Source organism: Carcharodon carcharias, chromosome 1, assembly GCF_017639515.1.
Source record: "Carcharodon carcharias isolate sCarCar2 chromosome 1, sCarCar2.pri, whole genome shotgun sequence".
Taxonomy (NCBI): Eukaryota; Metazoa; Chordata; class Chondrichthyes; order Lamniformes; family Lamnidae; genus Carcharodon; species Carcharodon carcharias.
Genome location: NC_054467.1, coordinates 115,371,442 through 115,396,142, shown reverse-complemented (window position 1 = coordinate 115,396,142; position 24,701 = coordinate 115,371,442). Strand labels below are relative to the sequence as shown.

At 40.4% G+C, this 24,701-nt stretch overlaps 1 protein-coding gene across 1 annotated transcript; it reads left to right on the top strand.

Moving 5' to 3' along the window:
- The first annotated feature begins 1,104 nt into the window (after positions 1-1,104).
- LOC121284042 (dihydropteridine reductase-like) lies at positions 1,105-24,406 on the top strand. Its single transcript, XM_041199009.1, has 7 exons — positions 1,105-1,284; positions 1,578-1,670; positions 1,882-1,978; positions 2,692-2,832; positions 10,220-10,328; positions 13,098-13,181; positions 22,335-24,406. Exons 1-7 carry the CDS (start codon positions 1,198-1,200, stop codon positions 22,438-22,440), a joined length of 717 nt encoding a protein of 238 aa, XP_041054943.1. The 5' UTR covers positions 1,105-1,197; the 3' UTR covers positions 22,441-24,406.
- The last annotated feature ends 295 nt before the right edge of the window (positions 24,407-24,701 follow it).

Sequence of the window (24,701 nt, the reverse complement as noted above, 5' to 3'; positions counted from 1 at the left end):
CCAGGTATTAATCTAGTAAACCTCTGAGCTGCTTACAACGCATTTACATGTTTCTTTAAATAAAGACATCAATAATGTACATGGTACTCCAGATGTGGCCTCACCATTGTCCTGAAAAACTGAAACATAACTTCCCTACTGTTGTACTCAATTCCCCTCTCAATAAATGAGAACATCCTATTAGCTTTGCCAGTTACTTGGTACACCTGCATACTAGCCTTTTGTGATTCATGCACCAGGACACCCAGATCCCTCTGCACCTCAGAGTTCTGCAATCTCTCACCATTTAGACAATATGCCTCTTTTTTATTCATCCTGCCAGAATGGACAACCTCACATTTTCCTACATTACACTCCATTAAACATATCTTTCCCACTCACCTAACCTATCTATATCTTTTTGTAGCATTCTTAACTCCTCTTCACAACTTACTTTCCTACCTAACTTTGTGTCATCAGCTAATTTAGAAAATATCCCATCCATCCCTTCATCCAAATCATTTATATAAATTGTAAAGTGTTGAGGTCACAGCACTGGTCCAGTGGCACACCACTCGTCATATCCTGCCAACCGGAAAATGTGCCATTTTGTCTCCTCTCTGTTCCCTATTAACTAGCCGATCTTGTATCCATGCCAATATGTTATCCCCCTGCACCATGGGCTTTTATTTTTCCGCAATAACCTTTGTTGAGGCACCTTATCAAATGCCTTCTGAAAACTTAAGTAAAGCACATCCACCAGTTCCCCTCTATCCATAGCATGTTACGAGGTACTGGAGGGCAAGGCTGGACACCAGGAATAACATTGTTATTTAAATTCATATGTTTCTTTTGTTTTCAGGTTTAATTGCTTCTTTGTTGTGCCCCCTTTTGTTTTGTTTGATGACATTTGATGCTACTTATTGTCCTTACTGGTTTATTTAGAAAAAACATCTATGAAGAGAACAGTGACTCTCCTGCTATTCCTCAGTCCTTGACACTCGCCAGTTTTTAAAAATATATTTGTAGTATGTAGTGAGACCTCCAGAGGGAGGGTGGTGCTAAGACAGGATAGACTCGGTTCTTCTTACGGGCTGTGCTTGGGCTGCCTGATTTATTAAAGGTCTTTAGCTGACGTTTGGATATCTGTAGCCAGTCTGACAGCGTTTGAAGTGTTTGAGCAGCAGCTGATCTGATTTGAGAGAGAGAAAAATAACAATGGCAGCAGCTTATAAAGTTATCGTATACGGAGGAAAGGGAGCTCTGGGAACCAAATGTGTCGAGTTCTTTAAATCCAAGCACTGGGTATGTAGCAAATATAAGGAACGAGGATCTCCCAGGCGCACGGGAAGGGCGCGGATAATTTACTGGGGCAGTGAAAATAATGCTACATATACTTTCAGATTACAAATTGTCATTTGCCATTTTTAAAAATTAATTAAACGTTAAACGATGTCACTTGGCGCCACATTCAATGCATTCGGTTAGTGATAAGTAAAACTACAGCCAGGTAACAAACAGGACGTGTATTTATTTTCATTCCTGTCTGAATCTATATCACCATCTCGTTACCGTTCAATAACTTTTCTCGGTTGCAGTGGGTTGCTTCCATTGACCTCATATCTAATGAAGAAGCGAATGCGAATGTAATTGTGAAGATGAGCGAGTCCTTCACTGAGCAGGCGGATCAGGTAATCAATATTACAACAACTTACAGATGAAGTACGGCGCAGAGCACGCAGTGAATGTTACAATAAATGTCACTGACAGATCCAGGCGGAGCAGATCATACCTTTATATTATAGATTATAATGTAGATGTTTGCACAAGGTGAATTAGATATTCAGGTATCTAAATCGATAAAAATTCTATTAATTTTAACATGTCACTCTCATTTTATAGGTTACCACAGATGTTGCTAGTCTTCTTGGGGAACAGAAGGTGGATGCCATTATCTGTGTAGCGGGCGGATGGGCAGGTGGCAGTGCAAAAGCAAAATGTAAGTGCCTATATTTTATACTGTGAAAGCTTACATTCATATTTCATGGTTATGAGCCAAGAAAAACATTTTAACTAAGTTCCATGATGTTGAATGAATATATGTTGGTGAGTTCTATTTTTGTCAATCATGTCTTACAGATTTGTAAACCTTCTCACACATGGCTTGAGTCAGTGATATGGATTCACCTTTTAAAAATCCCATATCTAATACTTTACTTATACATGGAAACAAGTGCTGTTGTATTTATTCACCTCTAGCTTACATCAGCCTGAATTTACATTGTTTGCTCATGATTTACCCTAAATAATTCTCTACTTAGTGACCAATTATGTATTTTAGCATGGAAAATAACAGTAAATATATTTCATAAACATTTTTAGATAATTACTTACATATGTATGTAAATGGAAATAAATGTAGATCTGAAGATGAATGTCCAACACAATGTGGAATAATTGAATGGCTCAAGTTCTAACCAATGGCTGCATACCCTTGTGTTCAAGAAAATATTTTTCTGTAAAATATTTGGATTTCCTTCACTACATCCTTACTTATTTATAATGTACTACAGTAAAAAAAATCTTGTAATGATTTTACAATACTTCAAAAACATGATTCCTTCACCCTTTAATTTTTTTTGCTGCAGTTTTTCCTCTGCATATATTGTTCAATATAACCAATCGGTGACTGATATTGTTTATTTCTCAAAGCTCTTTATAAAAACGCTGACTTGATGTGGAAACAGAGCATGTGGACATCAACAATCTCTAGCCATTTAGCTACAAAACATCTCAAAGATGGTGGCTTGTTGACACTGACAGGTGCAAGTGCTGCCTTGAATGGGACAGCAGGTGAGCAGAGCTTCTCCAATTACCCTTTGACACTATTAGCTGAACTCTATTATCGTCAGTGTAAGCACCCGCACCTATCGACTGTTAAATATTTTGAATCTACAGTTAAACCCTGTGACATAAAGTACCGCCAGATATAGCACTTGTGTTATTTTAATGTTTCTCTTGCATACTCACATTTGTATAAGTCATGATTGGACATCAGTTTGGAATGAGGCTCGTAATTCATCACACAGATCCATTTTTCATGCCCGGACAAAAGCAGGATAATGTGGATTTGTGTTTTTTAAAACTTTACTTCTATTCTAAATAATTGTAAAAGGACACTAAAGTTGTTTGAGGCATTGAGTCCCTTGTGGCAGAAATAAGTATTTCACTGGGTAAGCATTTTGTAAACTGTAAATGAATAAGTGAGCAGACACATTGGCCCTCAATGGGTGGGGGATCAAAGAGAGATAAGGGAGGTTGGAGGTGTCGGTGATCACAGGGTATTGACTATGTGATAGTTAAGGGGAGTGGAGTGGTTCGAAATGCATGGAGTGGGAAACAAGTTAGGTTGGGGAGACAAGAATAAGCGCTCCTGCTCACCTTGACCCCGAACATTGCTGGAAACTGGGAAACCTATCTGGTCGACGTTAAAGCTGGAAGAGAGAAAAATCTGAGGCATGCAGATTTATTAAGATATTTAAATAAGCTGCCTCCTGGGTATGGGTTGGTTGCTCATCTCTGACAGAAAGTGGGCAAGTTTGAAGCAGGTTAGATACAGGTTTGAGATTTTAAAAAATCTTCACATCTCACCCAGCCATTTTTGGCGGGAAAAGTTATTTCCAATAACATTGTAGACTTACTGTAACTTCTGGTTGAGCTATCTCTCCTGGATGATAGAACCTAATGAAAGAGCCACATCTGCTACACTAATCCGTAATGCGGACTGGTCTGGATAGACTTCTGAACATGAATCTTTATGCGGCACTGTGCCCTGGCCTAATCATTGTCTTCCTCTGACCTTACTAACTCTGTCTTCTGATGGATTAACCAATTTAACAAGATGTGCTGAGAAATGGTTGTTTTAAGTTTAAAAAAAAATTGGGACCAAATAAATGTAAATATTTATTTGCTGAATTCATAGAGCTGTTGATAAATTGTATGTTAAAGCAAAACCTCCAAATGTTTCTATTTTAATTGATTGGCCTGGCTCTGACCTTGGATACATGATTGTAAAGAATATGGATCGAGATGTACGTCAAAGTGAGTGCTTATCTTAGTTTAATAATTGGCAGAATTACATTGCTAATTTTACTCAAGTTTAAGCTCTGACAACTTCAGTAGGATTTCTACATCAAAAATGAAAGAAAACCTAACCCAATAACTCCATATTTCTTTTCTTATAATCAGCATAATATTTTTGTAGAAAAATATTTTACTGATTACATGATGCAGCAAGTGCAGAGTATTAAAACATTAAGGAAACTTATGTAGGTCAAAAGGGCTTTAAAAATCTATGTTCATGTTTATTACAGTTCGGAGATAATATTTAGGAAATAAATTTCTTATGTTAGTGTAAGTTTAATCTTTTGTTGTTGATTGATCAAGGGTCACACAGGTACAAGTGTGCAATAGATAAGCAAAACTGATTTATTCAGTTTAACAAGATAAGAACAAAAACGTGATGCTTAACAAAGGCAGTGGTATATAGTCACATCACGCAAATGTGTATTCTTGCTTCCCAATCGACTGTGGCACATGCCTCTTCACTGTGTCCTGTTGGCCAAAGATCTTGATGATCAGTCTTGTATCCTCGTTCCCAAAGATGTCGAACGTTCTCAGATGCCCCGATTTATGCCTCCATTCCCTACCTTTTATTTGGTTATTGCCTATGTGACTGTTGCCTTACCCCTTGGTTCAGTGTTACCCTATTAGGTAAAACTCATGTCCAAGCAACATAATTGGGTTAAATTACTTCATTGTCCACCCATAAACACCAAGCAGGCCTGGGCATTCCTCACGTCCTTTCAACAGGTATTTCTTGAAAACAGGTATTTCTGATACTGTTGTCGTAGACTTGCACATGCAACTTGTGATTTCACATCTGATAGCAACAGCTTACAGGTCAACTTGCTACATCTTTTAGCTAAATTTAACTGCCATGCCTTGCAGTTACATTCTAATATACATCTTTAACAAACATATTCTGAACAATCATTAATGAAGCAAAAGAATTAAGATACAATAAAAGAATTAAAACAAGGTAAGTACAAGAAGAATATTACAGTGATTTAAATTAACAATCATTTATCATGACTGGCCTTACAATTTTACATCCTAAATATGCTTATACAACACATTTCATAGCTTACTGCACATTAGCAGAACATGGCAATATGGTAGTTCTTTCAGAATGTTATGGACAGGGATGAGAGAAAACTGAGCCCCGAGTTCCCATCCCTTGTTGTCCAAAATCAGTGTTTTTTTGGGAAAGGAAGGTGTGAGCATGTTTCTCAATCAATGAGTGTGTGGTCAATATTTGAATAATCAGCACCAAGCTTTCGTGGGTTTAAATAAATAATATTATTTATTCTTGCATTCACCAAAACGTCTATCACTCCTCTCTCTCTCTCTCTCTCTCTCTTTTTCTATCTATCTCTCACACACATACACGAAAAATTACAGGTAAAGAGGATAGTGCATTTTTACAAGTTGTAAGCAAAAGAACAGCTCATAGTTCACTTTTAGGAACAGCACTCGTTTGAGGGCCTGTTGAAGATGTTTACAGTCCTAAAGAGTAGTCCAGGTGGAGTCATATATCAAGATTATTGCAGAACTTCCTCAAAGAGATGAATGTTCAGCCGGTTACGAAGTGAGAAACATGGGGTTTCCTTACCAGGATGTCAAATTTCTCTACTGGTAGATATTGAAAAGGAACCAGGCTAGGAGACTTTTAAGATGTTTAAAAAGTCACGACCCTACTGCCTTTTCTTGCCTTAATGTCCTGCAGCTGGAGATCTGTATGGACTGACTAGTTTCTCAGTTGTGGGTTAAAAGATTTGTGATTTGAAGTCAGTTTCAGTCACATGATCAACTGCTTTTATCCACCCATTTTGGTTTGGAGCTCCAAAGCCATAGTACACCATGGGAGATAGATGATGGCCATTCACACCTACAAGTGATTAAATGGTTTCTTTTGTTAAATATCGAGCTTGGAGACAGTGGGTCTAGGAGTTTATAGGTTTTGAGTTTTGGGTAAACCACAGACAATAGCGGGTGAATAATTGCAAACATTTCTTCGGGGTGGGGAATGGGGGGAGTTAATTTTAATTCAGAATGATGCAGCAGATTTAGATTTATGTAGAGTTGTGAGGTTTGACTTTCTCTCTAATCAGTAGAATGAAGAGCACTGTTGGGCCTAGTGAACTGTGACATCTTAATGCAGAATGTGAACAATTTGAATGTTCTGCTTTGCTTTGCAAATATTCAACTTCTATCAGTCACTACTTTTGGTGTTGGGACTTAAGGATTTGCTGTTTTGACAGGGAAATATGGAAACTGTTCCTTGTTCTATTACATCTCCGTGTGGTTAATTCCGTTTTCAGGAAAACATCAAACATATGTTGCATTTGTCTTGCTTTCGAAACGAATTTCGAAACAAACTTCTCGGATGTTTCCTTATGACAGAGAGTAATATTATTACACCTCGGTTATGATAAAATAATTGATATTGTGCTTATTTCTATGAATAGCAACAGCATGTACAAAGAGTCACTGGGGCAAGGTTTCAATTGAATAGGAACTACTCATCTCTGTTGCCTTATGAAGTATCATTTTTTCCAGATTTTACAACCAATATTCTTTCCTTTCCCTTATCGATTGAGAAAGAAGCCTGGAAAGGAAATGTCTGTCATTGTTTAGCTTTCATTTAAAAGAGTTAAATGTACAACAATATCTTGGATATTTACTTCTACACTGTGTAATATTTCAATTTGACTGTAGGTATTCAAAAACCCAATCATCAGATTGGATAATTTGAATCCAAATACAGCTATACCTAGTTTTAAGTAGCCCTGAGTAGCGTAGCTCTGTTATTAAATAGTTAAAATATTACTACCCATTTATCTGTTTTACATACTATCTACCTCATTATAAATGGGAAATGGGTGTAAAAGCTATTTTGTAACTGTCAGTATAGTTTCTGGCCCCACCCCACCTTGGAACGTGCTTCTCCTGTCTGGCCAAGAATGCATTCTTCTGGACCTGGGCCGAGGGCTCTGCAAGTTCCTTGGCCACTTGTACTCTCACTAGCTCCAGGAGCCAATCACTAACATTGTGTCCAGGATCCATCCAGGCCCTCCATAGCGCCCAATGGCCATAAGCATGATGGCGAAGCAGAGCACCATGAGGATGACCACATCGCCCAGAGGCTGGTCGCTGGCTCCGCAGGAAGAAGCTGCCTTGTAACGGGACAAGCTGTGACCAGGAGGAAAATTAGTACCTGCAACTTGGTCATTTTAAGGAGTGAAACAAATTAACATGAGTGAGTATAGGAGAAATTAATCTCTCAAAAATATGCCAACTACATGTGGGAGATATATTTCATAGCTTTATTTCAAGCAATTGGGGGGAAAAAAACCTGTTCTCTTTGGTTCTTTGCCATATCACTGGGAATGTGGAAGATTTATTTACCTTGCATTTTATTTATTTAGTCTTTAGGTTAGGTATTGAAGTTAAAAGTCTTGGCCTAGGAACACATTTCCTGATGTGACATACATTTAAATCAGAAAACTTGCTTTGATTTAAGTAATTTTGATTTAAATAGTGGTTTCCGGAAATGCATCTACTACTTAAGCCAGGGTATTCCAATACTTAAATCAATTAATACCATAATCACAGGACTCTGATTGGATATTTCAAATGAAAACTATAGGCTTGCTGCTTGTCACTTCAGCTGACATGAATCTTTTAACATCTGTCAATGATTTTCAGGGATAACGATTTACAGTTATGAAGACAAACCTCAGAAGCTAGGGTTTTATTTTGTGACAGCTGAGAAAGTTAGTGGCTGACCTGATGTTTATGAAGAGCTATCATGAGGTAAATAGCAATAAAGGAAGATGGTGACATAATAGTCGTGTCACTGGACTAGTTATTCAGAGGCTCGGGCTAATACTCTGGGGATTAGGGTTCAAGCTGGTGGAATTTAAATTCAGTTAAATCTGGAATATAAAGCTAGTCTCAGTTGTCATGCACACCATTACTATCATTTGTTGTGAAATATCTGGTTCACTAATGTCGTTTAGGGAAGGAAGTCTGCTATTCTTTCCCGATCTCATCCACTTTTGGGCAGATTCGCAGCAATTTGGTTGACTCTTAACTGCCCTCTGAAATGGCCTAGCAAGCCACTCAGTTGAGGGGCAATTAGGGATGGGCAACAAAGGCTGGCCTTGGCAGTGACACCCACATCCCATGAAAGGATTAGTTGGTGAGATGGAAAGTGGGGAACAAATATAAGATGAACACAAAAATAATTGAAGTAGAAGTTAGAAAAAAAACCTTTTGAAAGAGAGTATTGGAATTTGTAACTGCTCCAAATTTGTTATTGAAGCACAGTTCATTAATTCTCACAAAAGGAAATTTGATAGTTCCTTCAAAAGGATGAATATTAAACTGCATTTTATTGACAGTTGAAACCACTATGTTGGCCAGAAATAAAATGACTAACAGCTCTATCCGAACCTTGTAGACCTCTCTCGGTGATAAAAGCACTATTGTGCAATAGTTTTTCTGGTTGACATGCTTGTTATCTCTGGAAAATAACTCCTGGGCCCTGAAAAGTAATGTGGTGTACAAAACATTGCATACCACATAAAATATGCATCCCTTGTGATCATCATATTTCATTTATAGTATTGTGTGAATAAACAGTTGGATTTTAACCTTGTAATCGTTTACACAAATTCTATTGGGACTAGTTAAAATAATGTGAACTTGTAAAACAAATTAAATATGCTTGGTGATTCTCTGTGTAGTGGGTTGCTCATCTCGTTCAGGCCATTGGACATAGCAGGTACAGAGATGGCCAACTGTTTCCTCATGGTCTTGTACACATTCCCAATGGCCAACCAAGAATAAAATTAACATTCAGCTTGTATATACCAGGAAATATTAATACAAGTTCCTGGTTTCTGTGATCATTTTCAATTTTTATTCCTACAGGAGCATTCACTAAAATGACCTAACAAAAAAGAAAACTTTGTTCAGGATAGTTTTGACATCTTAATATTTAAAAACATAAGAAAGAATACAATTTCATTGACTTTTCCTCTCTTAATTGAATGCAATAAAGTGTAATTGAATGGAAACAGATTGATGATTAGCAGGAGCAAAGTCCTTACGTGCTGAGTTATAAATTTAGCTCAAAACTGACATTTCACCACTGAATTCACTCTCTCCTCTGTGCACTTAATGAAAGGCTGGGATAAACTTCTTACTGCAGACCTTCAAAGGGCTCCCGAATCCTTCCCTTTACTGTCTCCTTCTTCTGCTTCTGCAGCTGCTTTTATTTTACTTACAGCTCCTTCACTGCATGGTTAGATAAGCCATGATTTAATTGAAAGGCGGAACAGGCTCAAGATGTTGAATGGCCTGCAACTCTTCCTACCCCTCTGCTTTGTCATGCTCTGAATTTTGTTCATTAATATTAGAAGTCCAAAATGCATACAAATGTGTACTTTTGACATATTTGCCTGTATGTCGTATAAACTTTGATTCGCATTTTAACACACATTTTCAAAACTGCCAACTTTTTGTTTTGTTTTGGCAGTTAATTATTCTAACAACAACTCCGTGTGAAAACAATATATAGGTTGTGGCACTATGCTGATGGTGAATTGATTTTAGCTCCAGTGTGCTCAATCACATAAGTGTCCAACCCAGTGATTACCCAGTGAGTCTTGCTGGAAATTGTGGTAAAGACAGTATGATGCTTGCCTGTGATTCTGAATAAGCTGCTGATGTTTACCGTTCAGTTTCCTACATTGAAAATGGCAACATGGGCAAAGTATCAAAAGTTGCCGGTGCCACGAAACTAGTGTATTGGTAGGCTTGTAAAGTTTGAAACTGAGTCGTTGCCTTCAACAGAGAATAAAAAACAAAGCGAAGAAACCATATATCGTGCCACTTTAAAATATAGTTCATAGTTTATGCTGAAATCATTCATCATTTTATTTGAAATAAAAAACCATTTCATACAAGATCTATTTGAGAAACAAACACTAACTCTTGTTTGAGTACACGCATGTTCTAAAGAAATGATTCACAATGGTTTTCCTGTTCTGTTTGTAGTGTTTTTGACTGTGGTAAGGTTTAAGTTTTAAATCCTCCTGTTCTCTTTTAGGGATGGTGGGCTACGGCATGGCAAAGGCAGCTGTTCATCAGCTCTGTCAGAGTCTAGCTGGAGAGAAAAGTGGAATGCCCCCTGGAGCTTCTGCTCTTGCAATTCTCCCGTAAGTGTCAATAATTACAGTTCCTAGGACTATACTGGACTTGATAGTGTTCAGTTCCCCATTAGAGGAGAAAATTACTGGTGGCTTTCATAGTAGCATCTGGTGTAAAGTGACAGAGATCACAAGCTGCTATTTAGGATGTTGTTAGTGTTTTTTTTAACTTCGAAAAATGCTTAGCATCAAAACGTTTTAGTGCTGTTTAAACACATTTTTTTCAATGTGTTAATTATTCCACAGTTCTCTGAGAAGGCTGTATTTTGTGTATATATGTGTGTAAAAATGAGAGAACAAGCTTGTATTTATTTCATACCTTATTGCATCCCCTGGATTTACCAAAGTGCTTGAAGCTAATTAATTACTTTTGTTATATATGTACTGGGAGTTAATTCTTATTTCCCTCTCAACACCTGTGTATGACTAGAACATGTTTCTTTTATCTGTAATTCTCTGTTGATTCTTATAAGCATTTTGGCTGCCACTCTCAACCCTGAGGCCATTACGTATTCTTTTCCTCTTGGCCTATCTCTGATCCTTCACTCCTTATCCAAAACTCTACTACCTGTATCCTATCCTGCACAAAGTTCTACTCGCCCATCATGACTTTGCTTGTTGACGTATGTTGTTTGATGCCCCACAATGCCTCAGAATTAACATTTATAGACTCATAGACGTTTAGAGCACAGAAGAAGGCCATTCGGCCCATCGTGTCTGCACCGGTCAACAAAGATCTGACTACACTAATCCGATTTTCCAGCGGTTGGCCTATAGCCCTGGAGGCTATGGCAATGCAAGTGAACATCTAAATGTTGATGGTGGGGGAATTCAAAGATGGTAATGCCATTGAATGTAAAAGAGGGAGGTTTAAATTCTCCCTTGTTGAAGATTGGCACTTGTGTGGCGTGTATGTTACTTGCCACTTATAAGCCTATGCCTGAATGTTGTCCAGGTCTTGCTGCATGCGGATACGGACTGTCTCATTATCTGAGGAATCTCGAATGGTACCGAATCATTGGTGAACATCACCATTTTTTGACCTTATGTTGGTGGGAAGGTCATTGATGAATAGCTAAAGATGGTTGGGCCTAGAACACTACCCTGAGGAACTCCTGTAGTGATGCTCTGGGGCTGAGATTTCTGAAATTCCAACAGTGGAATTTCCTCTAATTCCTAGTGCCTACAATATTGCTACATCTCCTTGATGCCATACTCAATCAAATGCTATCTCGATATTAAGAGCGGTCAGTCTCACCTCACATTTTGAATTTGGCTCTTTTATCCATGCTTGGACAAATGCTAGAATGAAATCTAGATTATCTAAATCCTAAGATCAGCTTTAAATCCCAGATCCTATCCATCACCAGGATGGATAGCTTACTTCTACCTTTACCCCCTGAGACACGATTCTTTGGACATGATTTTGCCAGTTCTGTACTCAACTGCTTCAATGTTCATATGTATCGCCTCCTAGTTTCCACCATCCAGAAACTTGTTTAAATCTGCACGTATCTTTGAATAAGTGACACTTTTCCATCACCTCCATCCTTGATGACCTATACGGGCTTCCCAGTTCCCAATATCTTCTTTTCAAAATCCTTGTTCTCATGCATAAATGCTGCTTTGTCTCATAAACTTTGCAATCTCCTTCAATCCCATATTCCCTCCCATAACTCTGGCTTTGGCCCATAATGCATTCTATCCTTCCTGGGTGTATCTGCTCCGGCTCAGTTTGTAGCACTCTCACTTCTGAGGCACAAGGTTCTGGGTTTAAGTCCTTCTCCAGGACTTGAGCACAAACATCTAGCTGACACTCCATCGCTGTAGTGAGGGAGTGTTGCACTGTTGAAGGTGCCGTCTTTCAGACCTGATGTCTGCCTCTTGGGTGGTTGTAAAAGATCCCATGGCACTATATTGAAGAAGAGCAAGGGAGATATCTACGGTGTCCTGGCCAATATTTATCCCTTAATCAAAATCACAAAAACAAATTATCTGGTTATTAACTTTTACGGGAGCTTGCCGTGTGCAAATTGGCTGCCATGTTTCCTACATTGCAATGGTGATTGCACTTCAAAAGCACTTCATTGACTGTAAATCTATATGCTGAGTTTGTGAAAAGCAATATATAAATACAAGTCTGTCTTTCTTGCGCCCCATTGTTGATGGCAGACCAAATTTAACTGTCTCAGTGCTATTCTCTGGAACTGCCTCCCTAATTATCTCCACCACCATGCTTTATTTTTCACATTAAAATAACTTCCTCAAAACCCTTCTCTTTGGCATAGCCTTCGGGTACATCTCCTAATCCCTTTCTTCTGTGCTTTATGTCCATTTCCATTACACCTATTGGTGAAATATGTTTTTGTAAAAAGCAAGTTTTTGTTAAGGCAAGCACATTTGCTAAACTATCTTTGCAAAATTTTGCAAGTTGCTGAGGAACTTATCTTTGGGGTCGGTGAGGATTTCAATCTGTTATATCCTGGTAGCCTTGTTAGAGTAACTGATCACAATCTGCTTTCATCCTGCTTTTCAAGTGCTGTAAATGGCATAGGCATAAAATAAAAGCATGGACTTACAACGCAGGCTAAAATTGCATGCAGGAAAAATAAAATTGAATTCATTTCCAATTTGAAATGGGTCAATAGAAGCCTGAAGTGTGAGTATACTTTTAAATTGCCAATTTCTGGACAATCTGGCATTCTCAGGTCTTCACCATGGTAACATAACATAAGTATGATACAAAGGGCTTTCAACACAATTTAATTTCTTTTGTAGTGTTACCTTGGATACACCAATGAACAGGAAATCGATGCCTAATGCAGATTTCAGCTCCTGGACACCATTAGAATTTGTTGCTGAGTGAGTATCCAGCGAGATCAAATTGTCCATAATCATTTCATGTCTGTTTGTTACTGTCTGGTTTTTATTGTTCTGTCCAATGTCCAGGCTCCAGTTGAAAGGTTTATTTGTCTAGCTTAGCAAGGGCCACAAATTGTACACATTATTATCAAGGACAGCTGACCTTTCTGAAAGACATTTCCTGTCTTTGGTGACTCATTTACAGATGCCCGAGTGATTCAAGGAAATTAATAATTTTGCATCAGTAATGGCAAGTGGGAAAATCAGATAATCTTTTTGCATAAGTTGAGATCTTGCTCTTAAAAACATGTTGAATTCAACATCTTATGTCCACAGTAAAATCTCTTTTTTCATTAATTTAATTAGAATATAACTCTTATAATGCTTTTTTTTGTTGAGCTTTTTTTAATCAAAATAAGCCAGCCCTGTCAACCCTGCAAAGTCCTTCTTACTAACATCTGTGGGTTTGTGCCAACATTGGGAGAGCTGTCCACAGACTAGCCAAGCAACAGCCTGACATTATCTGTAAAGGATAATTCTGTAAGTATGACTATGTTCCAGCCACCACCATCACCATCCCTGTGTATGCCCTGTCCCACCGACAGGACAGACCCACCAGAGTTGGTGGCACAGTGGTGTACAGTCGGGAGGGAGTTGCCCTGAAAGTCCTCAACATTAACTCTGGACCCCATGAAGTCTCGTGGCATCAGGTCAAACATGGGTGAGGAAACCTCCTGCTGATTACCACCTACTTCCTCCACTGCCCCCCCATCCACCTTCAGCTGATGAATCAGTGCTCCTCTATGTTGAACATCACATGGAGGAAGCACTGAGGGTGGCAAGGGTGCAGAATGTACTCTGGGTGGGGAACTTCAATGTCCATCACCAGAGTGGCTCAGTAGCACCACTACTGACTGAGCTGGCCAAGTCCTAAATGACCTAGCTGCTAGACTAGGTCTGCGGCAGGTGGTGAGGGAACCAACAAGAGGGAAAAACATACTTGACTTCATCCTCACCAACCTGCATGCCACAGATGCATCTGTCCATGACAGTATTGGTAGGAGTAACCACCACACAGTCATTGTGGAGACAAAGTCCCGCCTTCAAATTGAGGATACCCTCCATCGTGCTCTGTGGCACTACCACCATGCTAAATGGGATAGATTTCGAACAGATCTAGCAACTCAATACCGGGCATCTGTGAGGCACTGTGGGCTATCAGCTGCAGCAGAATTGTACTCGAACACCATCTGTAACCTCATGGCCCGGCATATCCACCACTCTCCATTACCACGAAGCCAGGGGATCAACCCTTTTCAATGAAGAGTGCAGGAGGGCACGCCAGGAGCAGCACCAGGCATACCTAAAAATGAGGTGTCACCTTGGTGAAGCTATAAAACAGGACTACTTGTGTACCAAACAGCAGAAGCAGCAAGTGATAGACAGAGCTAAGCAATCCCACAACCAACGGATCAGATCTAAACTCTGCAGTCCTGCCACATCCAGTCGTGAATGGTGGTGGACAATTAAACAGCTCACTGGAGGAGGGGGCTCCACAAACATCCCCATCCTCAATGATGGAAGAGCCCAGCACAGCAGTGCAAAAGATAAGGCTGAAGCATTTGCAACAATCTTCAGCCAGAAGTGCCAAGTGGAGTGCCATCTCAGCCTCCTCCGAAGGTCCCCAGCATCATAGATGCTAGTCTTCAGCCTATTCAGTTCACTCCACGTGAATATCAAGAAATGGCTGAAGGCACTGGATACTCCAAAGGCTATGGGCCCTGACAATATTCCGCAATAGTACTGAAGAGCTGTGCTCCAGAACTTGCTGCTCCCCTAGCCAAGCTGTTCCAGTACAGCTACAACACCGGTATCTACCCGGCTATGTGGAAAATTGCCCAAGTGTGCTCTGTACACAAAAAGCAGGACAAATCCAACCCAGCCAATTACTGCCCCATCAGTCTACACTCCATCATCAGTAAAGTAATGGAAGGGGCCATCAACAGTGCTATCAAGCAGCACTTGCTTAGCAATAATGTGCTCACTGATGCCCAGTTTCGGTTCCGCCAGGGGTTGATTCATCAGCTGAGGGAGAACGGTAGATGGTAATCAGCAGGAGGCTTCCTTGCCCATGTTTGACCTGATGCCATGTGACTTCATGGGGCCTAGAGTCGATGTTGAGGACTCCCAGGGCAACTCCTTCCTGACTGTATACCACTGTGCCACCACCTCTGCTGGGTCTGTCCTGGCACTGGGACAGGACATATCCAGGGATGATGATGGTGGAGTCTGTGACATTATCTGTAAGGTATGATTCCAAGGCTGTTGCTTGTCTAGTCTGTGAGACAGCTCTTCCAATTTTGGCACTAGCCCCCAGATGTTATTAAGGAGGACTTGGTAGAGTCGATAGGGCTGCGATTGCCATTGTTGTTTCCGGTGCCTAGTTCGATCCAATACCTAGGTCAATGCCGGGTGGCCTGTCTGGTTTCATTCGTTTTTTGTGTCATTGTAGAGGTTTGTTACAACTGAGTGGCTTGCTAGGCCATTTCAAAGGGCATTTGAGAGTCAACCACATTGCTGTGGGTCTGGAGTCACATGTAAGCCAGACCAGGTAAGAACGATAGTTTTCCTTCCCTAAAGGACATTAGTGAACCAGATGGATTTTTACAACAGTCGACAATGGCTTCATAGTCATCAGTGAACGCTTAATTCCAGATTTTTTATTGAATTCAAATTCCACCATCTGCCGTGGCGGGATTCATTACCCTGGGTCTCTGGATTACCAGTCCAGCAACAATACCACTACGCCATTGCCTCCCCCTTGGGGGATGGTTGTTGGAGGTCAGTTATCTTAGCTCCAGGACACCACTGCAGGAGTTCTCAGGGTGGTGTCCTTGGCCCAACCATCTTCAGCTGCCTCATCAAAATGTCAGAAGTGGGGATGTTCACCGATGATTGCACGACTCCTCAGATACTGAAGTAGTCCGTGTCCATATGCAGCAAAACCTGGACAACATTCAGGCTTGGGCTGACAAATAACATTTGCTCCGCACAAGTGCCAGGCAATGACCATCGCCAACAAAAGGGAATCCAACTATCTTTCCTTGACATTCAATGGCATTACCATCTCTGAATCCTCCACTATCAACATCCTGGGGGTTATCATTGACCAGAAACTGAACTGGACCAGCCACATAAATACTGTGGCTACAAGAGCAGGTCAGAGGCTAGAAATTCTGCAGAAAGTAACTCACCTTCTGACTTTCCAAAGCGTGACCACTATCTACAAGGCACAAGTCAGGAGTGTGATGGGATACTCTCCACTTAGCTGGATGAGTGCAACTCCAACAACACTCAGGAAGCTTGACATCATCCAGGACAAAACAGCTTGCATGATTGACACCCCATCCACAAACATTCACTCCCTCCACCACCAATGCAGTGTCAGCAGTCGGTTCCATCTACAAGATGCACTGCAACAGCTCACCAAAGCTCCTTAGACAGCACCTTCCAAACCTGTGACCTCTCCAACCTAGAAGAACAAGGGTAGCAGATGCACGGGAATACCACCAGTTGCAAGTTCCTTTTCAAGTCACTCACCATCCTGACTTGGAAATATATCTCCATTCCTTCACTGTCGCTGGGTCAATATCGTGGAACTCCCTTCTTAACATCACTGTGGCTGTGCCTACACCACATGGGCTGCAGCGATTCAAGAAGGCAGCTCACCACCACCTTCTCAAGGAAATTAGGGATGGGCAATAAAAATACTGGCCTAGCCAGCGATGTCCACGTCCCGTGAAAGAGTTAAAAAAAAATATTGCCACCATCCTAGTTGTTTCCAAATTGAGGAGAGGCACTTCATCAAATGGGCATCAACATATTCTGTACCCATATTCTTTAGTCTCAGCACAAGAATACATTAGTCAAAGTATTTCTGTGTCCTGTCGCTTGGTAGTAGAGAAGTTGAATATTGCTGAAAAGAGGACCATGTTCATGAAGCTTTTGCACGCATCAAGACAAACACAAGAATGTTTGTTTGAAATTTGGCAATCAATTTATACTACAGGAGAAAACTTGCCAACCACTCAGCAACCTCCTCTCTTATATTATAAATTCTTGTGATATTTCTGCATATCTAATTGGCTAATCCAGAGGCCCAGACTAATGCCCTGGGCCATGGGTTCAAATATCACCAAGGCAACTGCAAGGTAAATTATTAACTCTGGTTTTAAAAGACTAGTCTCAGTAATAGAACATGAAACATTTGTTGATTGTCGTAAAAACACACCTACTCCATTGCTGTAACTTCAGTGTAACTTTACTAGAAACTCTGCTTATATGCAGCAGAGTTGAAGAAGCCCTGAGAAAATTTGCCCCTATGTTTTCGAAGTGCATCCTACAAAGGAAAGCTCCAGTACATGCATCTCAAGTAAAATTCAGCTACACATTTGAAACAGAGTGCACTTGCCATTAATTACTGCTCAGGTATCCTGCCAGTATATCCTGCCCTTACGCACGACCCTGATACTTTCCTTCGGGCAGTATGCGCCAGCAGTGCTGAGTCTGATTGTGGGCCCCACAAGAGTTTGTACTCCTACAAAGCAGAGCTGTGCATGAACTAGAAATAACTTGTGTTTATGCAGCACATCCATCGGGTTCAAAGCATCCTCAAAGCACTTTACAATCAATGGATTACTATTGAGGTATAGTCACTGATCTGTAGGCAAATTTGACAGATTGTATACAGCAATGCTCAGCAAACAGAAAACGTGTGCATCAGTGCAGAAGCTGGCCTATTATATGCTGACCTAATTAGAGCACTTGCTTATCACACATTTAACAAGATAAAACACACACCAGCTGGCTGGTTTGAAAAAAAGAAAATATATAAAATGAGATTTAATAAATATAATACAACAAGGTCCATTTTATAGAGATGTCCTACTAACAGCCAGCCTTCTCCAGCAGTCATGGATTTTGGGAAATAACAGGTGCTCTACCCAAGATTTTTTGTTCAATTTAATTGGAGTGCAATTAGTGGTTAGTGAAATGCTCATGCTGTTATTTATGTGAATTTGAATACTGGTGAAGTGGTGGCATACTGGTAACATCACTAGACTAGTGATCCAAAGGCCCAGACTTATGTCCTGGAGCATGGATTCAAATACCACCATGGCAGCTGCTGGAACTTTAAAAAGTTAAATTATTAACTCTAGCTTTAAAAGGCTAGTCCCAGTAATAAACCATGAAGCCCCCGTATCGACTGTTGTAAAAACCCATCTCTGATTCACTGATGTCCTTCAGGGAAGGAAATCTGCTGTCCTTACCTGGTCTGGCCTACATTTAACTCAAGATCCAGAGCAATATGGTTGACTCTTAAATGCCTTCTGAAATACCCCAGCAAGCCACTCAGTTGTATTAAACCGCAATAGAAGAGTGGTTAAGGAATGAAACCAGATGGCCCACCTGGCATCAACCTAGGCACCAGAAATGGCAATGGCACACACAGCTCTGTCAACCCTGCAAAATCCTCCTTACATTGGGGGCTTGTGCCAAGATTGGGAGAGCTGTTCTAAAGACTGGTCAAGCAACAGCCTAACATGGTCATACCCACAGAATCACACCTTACAAATAATGTCCCAGACACCACCATCACCCTGAGTTGATGGTATAGTGGGAGGGAGTTGCCCTGGGAGCCCTCAACATTGACTCTGGACCACATGAATTCTCATGGAACCAGGTCAAACATGGGTGAGAAGACCGCCTCTGATTAACACCTAACTGATGATCAGTACTCCTCAGTATGGAACACCACTTGGAGGAAGCATTTTGGATGGCAAGGGCACAGACTGTACTCTGGCTGAGGGACATCAATGGCCACTTAGCAGCTGGCTGAGTCTTAAAGGACATAGCTGCTAGACTGGGTCCGTGGTGGGTGGTCAACCAGAGAGAACAACTTACTTGACCTCACCTTCACCAATCTATCTGTCGCAGATGCATCAGTCCATAACAGTATCGGTAGGAGTGTTCACCACACAGTCCTTGTGGAGACTAAGTCCCATCATCACATTGAGGATACCCCTCCATTGTGTTGTGTGGCACTACCACCATGCTAAATGGGATAGATTTCAAACAGATCTAGCAACTCAAGACTAGGCATCCATGAGGCACTGTGGCCATCAGCAGCAGCAGAATTGTACTCGAACACAATCTGTAACCTCATGGCCTGACATATCTCCCACTCTACCACTATTATCAAACTGGGGGATTAACCCTTGTTCAATGAAGAGTGCAGGAGGGCATGCCAGGAGTAGCACCAGACATATCTAAAAATGAGGTGTCAACCTGGTGAAGCATGCCAAACAGCCTAAGCATATGTGATACTCAGAACTAAATGACCCCATCAGTCAACACATCAGATCTGAGCTCTGCAGTCCTGCTATTCCCAGTGGAGAATGGTGGTGGACGATTAAATGACTAACTGGAGGAGGAGGCTCCACAAATATCCCCATCCTCAAAGATGAGGGAGTCCAACACATCAGTGCAGAAGACAAGGCTGAAGAATTGCACCCGCCTTCAGTTGAAAGGGCTGAGTGGGTGATCCATTTCTGCTCCCTCTTGAGGTCCCCAGCATCACAGAGGCCAAGCTTCAGCCAGTCCGATTCACTCCACATTATCAAGAAATGGCTGAAGGCACTAGATACTGCAAAGGCTATTGACCCAGACAACATCCCGGCAATGGTCCTGAACTAACTCCGGAACTAGCAGTGCCCCTAGCCAAGCTGCTGCAGTACAGCTACATTACTGGCATCTGCCCAGCTATGTGGAAAATTGACCAGTTACGTTCTGTCCACAAAAAGCAGGACAAATCCAATACAGCCAATTACCGCCCTTTCAATCTAATCTCAATCATCAGGAAATTGATGAAAGGGGTCATAAACAGTGCTATCAAGTGACAATTACTCAGCAACAACCTGCTCACTGACACTCAGTTTGGGTTCCGCCAACTTACTAAGCTCCTGACCTCATTACAGCCTTGGTTCAAACATGGACAAAAGAGCTAAACTCCCGAGGTGAGGTGAGAGTAACTGCCCTTGACATCAAGGCTGCATTTGACTGAGTGTGGCATCAAGGACCCCTAGCATAACTGGAGTCAATGGAAATCTGGGGAAATCTCTCTGCTGGTTGGCGTGGTAACTAGCACAAAGGAAGATGGTTGTGGTGGTTGAATGTCAATCATCTCAGTCCTGGGACATCACTGCAGGAGTTCCTCAAGGTGGTTTTCAAGGCCCAACCACCTTCAGCTGTTTCGTCAATGACCTTCCCTCCCTCATAAGGTCAGAAGTGGGGATGTTCGCTGATGATTTACAATGTTCAGTACCATTCATGACGCATCAGATACTGAAGCAGTCCATACCCAAATGCAGCAAGACCTGGACAACATTCAGGCTTAGGCTCATACTTAGCAAGTAACATTCACGTCACACAAGTACCAGGCAATGACTATTTCCAACAAGAGAAAATCTAACTATCGTCCCTTGACATTCAATGGCATTACCAGCGCTGATTCCCCCATTATCTACATCCAGGGGATTGACCAGAAATTGAACTGGACCAGCCGTATAAATACTGTGGCTAGGAATTCTGCAGCAAGTAACTCACTACCTGACTCCCCAAAGCCTGTCCACCATCTATAAGGCATAAGTTAGGTGTGTGATGAAATACTCTCCACTTGCCTAGATGAGTACAGCTCCAACAACATTCAAGAAGCTTTACATCATTCAGGACAAAGCAGCCCGCTTAGTTGGTACTCCATTCACCACTTTAAACATTCACAACCTCTGCCACTGATGCACAGTTGCATCATTATGTACTATCTACAAGATGCACTACAGCAACTCACTAAGGGTCCTCCAACTGCACCTTCCAAACCTGCCACTTCCACCATCTAGAAGGACGAGGGCAGCAGATACATGGGAACACCACCACCTGGAAGTTCCTCTCCAAGTCACTCACCATCCTGACTTGGAAATATATCACCGTTTCTTCACTGTCGCTGGGTTAAAATCTTGGAACTCCCTTCCTAACAGCACTGTGGGCATACCTACACCACATGGACTGCAGCGGTTCAAGGATGCGACTCACCACCACCATCTCAAGGGCAATTAGAGATGGGCGAGAAATGCTGGTCTAGCCAGTGACCCTCCACATGCCATGAAAGAATAAATAAATTAAAAAAACAATATCTGGTTATAATTTTTAGTTCCCCTTACGGAACTTCTGAACTGTTGTGCATGGAATTACAAGCATCATAGAATAATAAGGTTGTGGTTGATGAGGATGCCATTTTGGCCATGCTCACTGTTGTCATCTGCACACTGACCACTGAGCACTCAAATCCCATTTCCCTGCTCTTTCCCATTTAGTGCTTTCAATAGGCATTGTGTGTGCACTTTGCATTATCCTTTTCCTATTTGTCTTGATCTTCAGTTGCTGCATCCCAACACTGCATTCCCTTTCACTTGGAGCATGGTGTGCACTGGACTCTTCTAGTCAGTGTAGTGCTTTGTTTGGTGAAAAGAAAGCTGTTATTTCTAATGGAAAGACATTTCCCCCTTCTTGAGATTAAATATTCTACAACTACTTTGTGATCTGTCAATAGTCGAACTGACAACTGCCCAACTTCCCTGGTCAGAGCAGACCAACCAGATGATCAGTTGTGGGCCTCCCAACTCTCCTGAATTATGTATTCACTGCAGTAGCCCAGGTTCAACCTCAAATATGACTGATCCACTGCATTTATATTTTATAGAGCAATTTTGGGACAGTTGTCTCCCTATCTTACTCAGAAATTTAGTAATTTCAAAAAAGTTGAAGGTATGGTGCATTCAGGGTTGTTTGAAAACTTAAGAAAATTAATATGAACAGATGAATTAGGAGCAGGAGTAGGCCACTTGGCCCCTCGAACCTGCTCCGCCATTCAATAAGATCATGGCTAATCTGATTGTCACCTCGACCCCACATTCCTGCCTTCCCCCGATAACCTCTCACCTCCTTCATTTTGAAGCTTTGGCAAATCTCCCTTTTCTTGCGTTTTAAGAAACTATTCTGTTTTTCATAGTGAGTATTTTTGTATATATTTTTTTCCAGAACCTTATTTAACTGGACCGATAACGAAACCAGACCTACTTCAGGAAGCCTTATTCAGCTTATTACGACTGGAAGCAAAACTGAACTGATTCCTGCTCAACTTTAAGATGGAATTACTATAATAAAAGCACTAACATGGAAATCAGTTTGATTTTTTTCTAAAGTGCCATTTAGCATGTTCAGTCAGAGTTGAATGATACCAGTCTCAATTTGGTGGGCAGGGGAATAATTAAATACTTGATTTCAACATAACATTTCACTGATGACTGGTTCCCGTATCTTGCCAGTTTCTCCATTTAATGATTTGGACTCCCCTTTGCCACTTTATTTTTCCTTTCAAATTTTTTTTTGATGCTATTACTTACTTTATCTCTTTTTGATGCACAATGAGTCCACAGAGTTATTTGAAATCAGAAAGTAGTTTGGACAATGCAAGTCAACCTTCACTGCCCTAATCTTTCTAATGTCTTGTTTACTTGTGAGATAGATATACAGTTTAACTCTATCATTGAGTGTTTTTTTGTAATTAAACCCTGCTCAATGTCAAAATACCCCATTTAAATATGCAAATTGATTTCAACAAATGGTGAAACTCACTCCTCCAACAAGTTTAAACAAATCTCAGAGTTCAAAATAGGATGAACAGCTTGAAGAGAATCTCTACTCAAAACCTGATGACAGGAATGAATATTTTGACCTAATGCAACAGGTTATTCTAAGTAGAGGCATAACAAATGAAATAAATTTGTTCGATTCAATTGAATTCATCACAATTGCATTGAAATTTTACCCCGAGTGTAACTGGGGCATTGATGGAGGGCAATACCAAACACTCAGATTTTTAAGATCACCAAATCATGAAAGAAAGAAGGAATATAAAAGAACATTTAAGTTATATATATATATATATGTATGTACCCATATGAACACACATAAAGGGAAGATCCATGTCATTATAACAGAAATTACCTGAATCTTTCAATGAACAGACCAGCCATAGATACTGACTGCATTGATTTTTATCACACCTCATTGAATTCACCCTCTTGCATCTCGGTAATTGTTCTTGTCCCTAAAACAGCAGGACACTTAAATAGGCTTTACTGTTCTTTAAGTCTCAATACTTAACATTAATTCCAAGGTTGAAAGTACCAATATTGAAATATACTAGAAGAAAATGCTATCAGTTAATCCCTACAATCTCATTTAATATTCACATGTTTGTGAAGCTGTTGTGTTCATTGATGCAAATCATGATTTATTTATCCCATACTTCTCAGTAGGCATATGAGAAACATTGTTTAAGGGGTTTTTTTTAGATAAATGCTTCAAAACTTTCAATCAGTTTGCGCAATTAATTTAACACTTAAGTTATCAAAATATGGTTTATGTATGTATTTATAAATGACTTGAATAAAAAGATGGTAGTTAAGCATAGGAGGTGTATATTTTGTTCATCGATTTCCCCAGTCCTGTTTTCCAATTAAGAGGCAAGTAAGTAACTTGCTGCTAGGTATACACAATTACTTTAGAACTAGTTACCAGAAGGTTTGGGCAGATGCTTCGGTCAAAATGCCATTTAATTACTTTTAATTGTTTCCTCTTTCTGTGGAAATGCCTCCCATTCCCTTTTCATGCCTTGGCCAGCAAATTGAGGTAAAAAACTTGTGTGGGAAAATCTGTGTGGACAAATCCATTCTAATTACACGGAAAAAGTATTTTAAAAATATTAAAACTTACAAAAGTGTCACCAAGTGCGAAAATAAAAAGGAAACATTTTTCGCTGCAGTGGTTTTACAATCCAGTTTGTATGTTAGGTGGTGATACATTTCCTTTTTGAAAATTCTTAAGTGCTCTAGTTTTGTTTGCCTGTATAACTATATGTGAGTGCTCCTGTGTATGACAGTACCAATACAAACATCATACTGCTTTACACAAATGTATTTTTGTATCTTGTTGCCCTGTGCACCTTGACTCTTAATGTGTTGTGTAAAATGGAGATATTAGGATCATTGATATTTGTATTTCAGCCTTGTAACCCATGAATAAAACAAAAATTACTTTCTTGTTTATTCATTTTTCAATGCATTGAAGATATTTTTGAGGTTTTTGGAAAATGATTGAAACAATTGCACAAGTTCAACAGAACTGCCAGTCCCAAAGATAACACTTTAAATAAAAGCAAAATACTGCGGATGCTGGAAATCTGAAACACAAACAAAAATTGCTGGAAAAACTCAGCAGGTCTGACAGCATCTGTAGAGAGGAAGACAGAGTTAACGTTTTGTGTCCATATGACTCTTCATCAGAACTGTTCTGATGAAGAGTCATACAGACTCGAAACATTAACTCTGTCTTCCTCTCCAC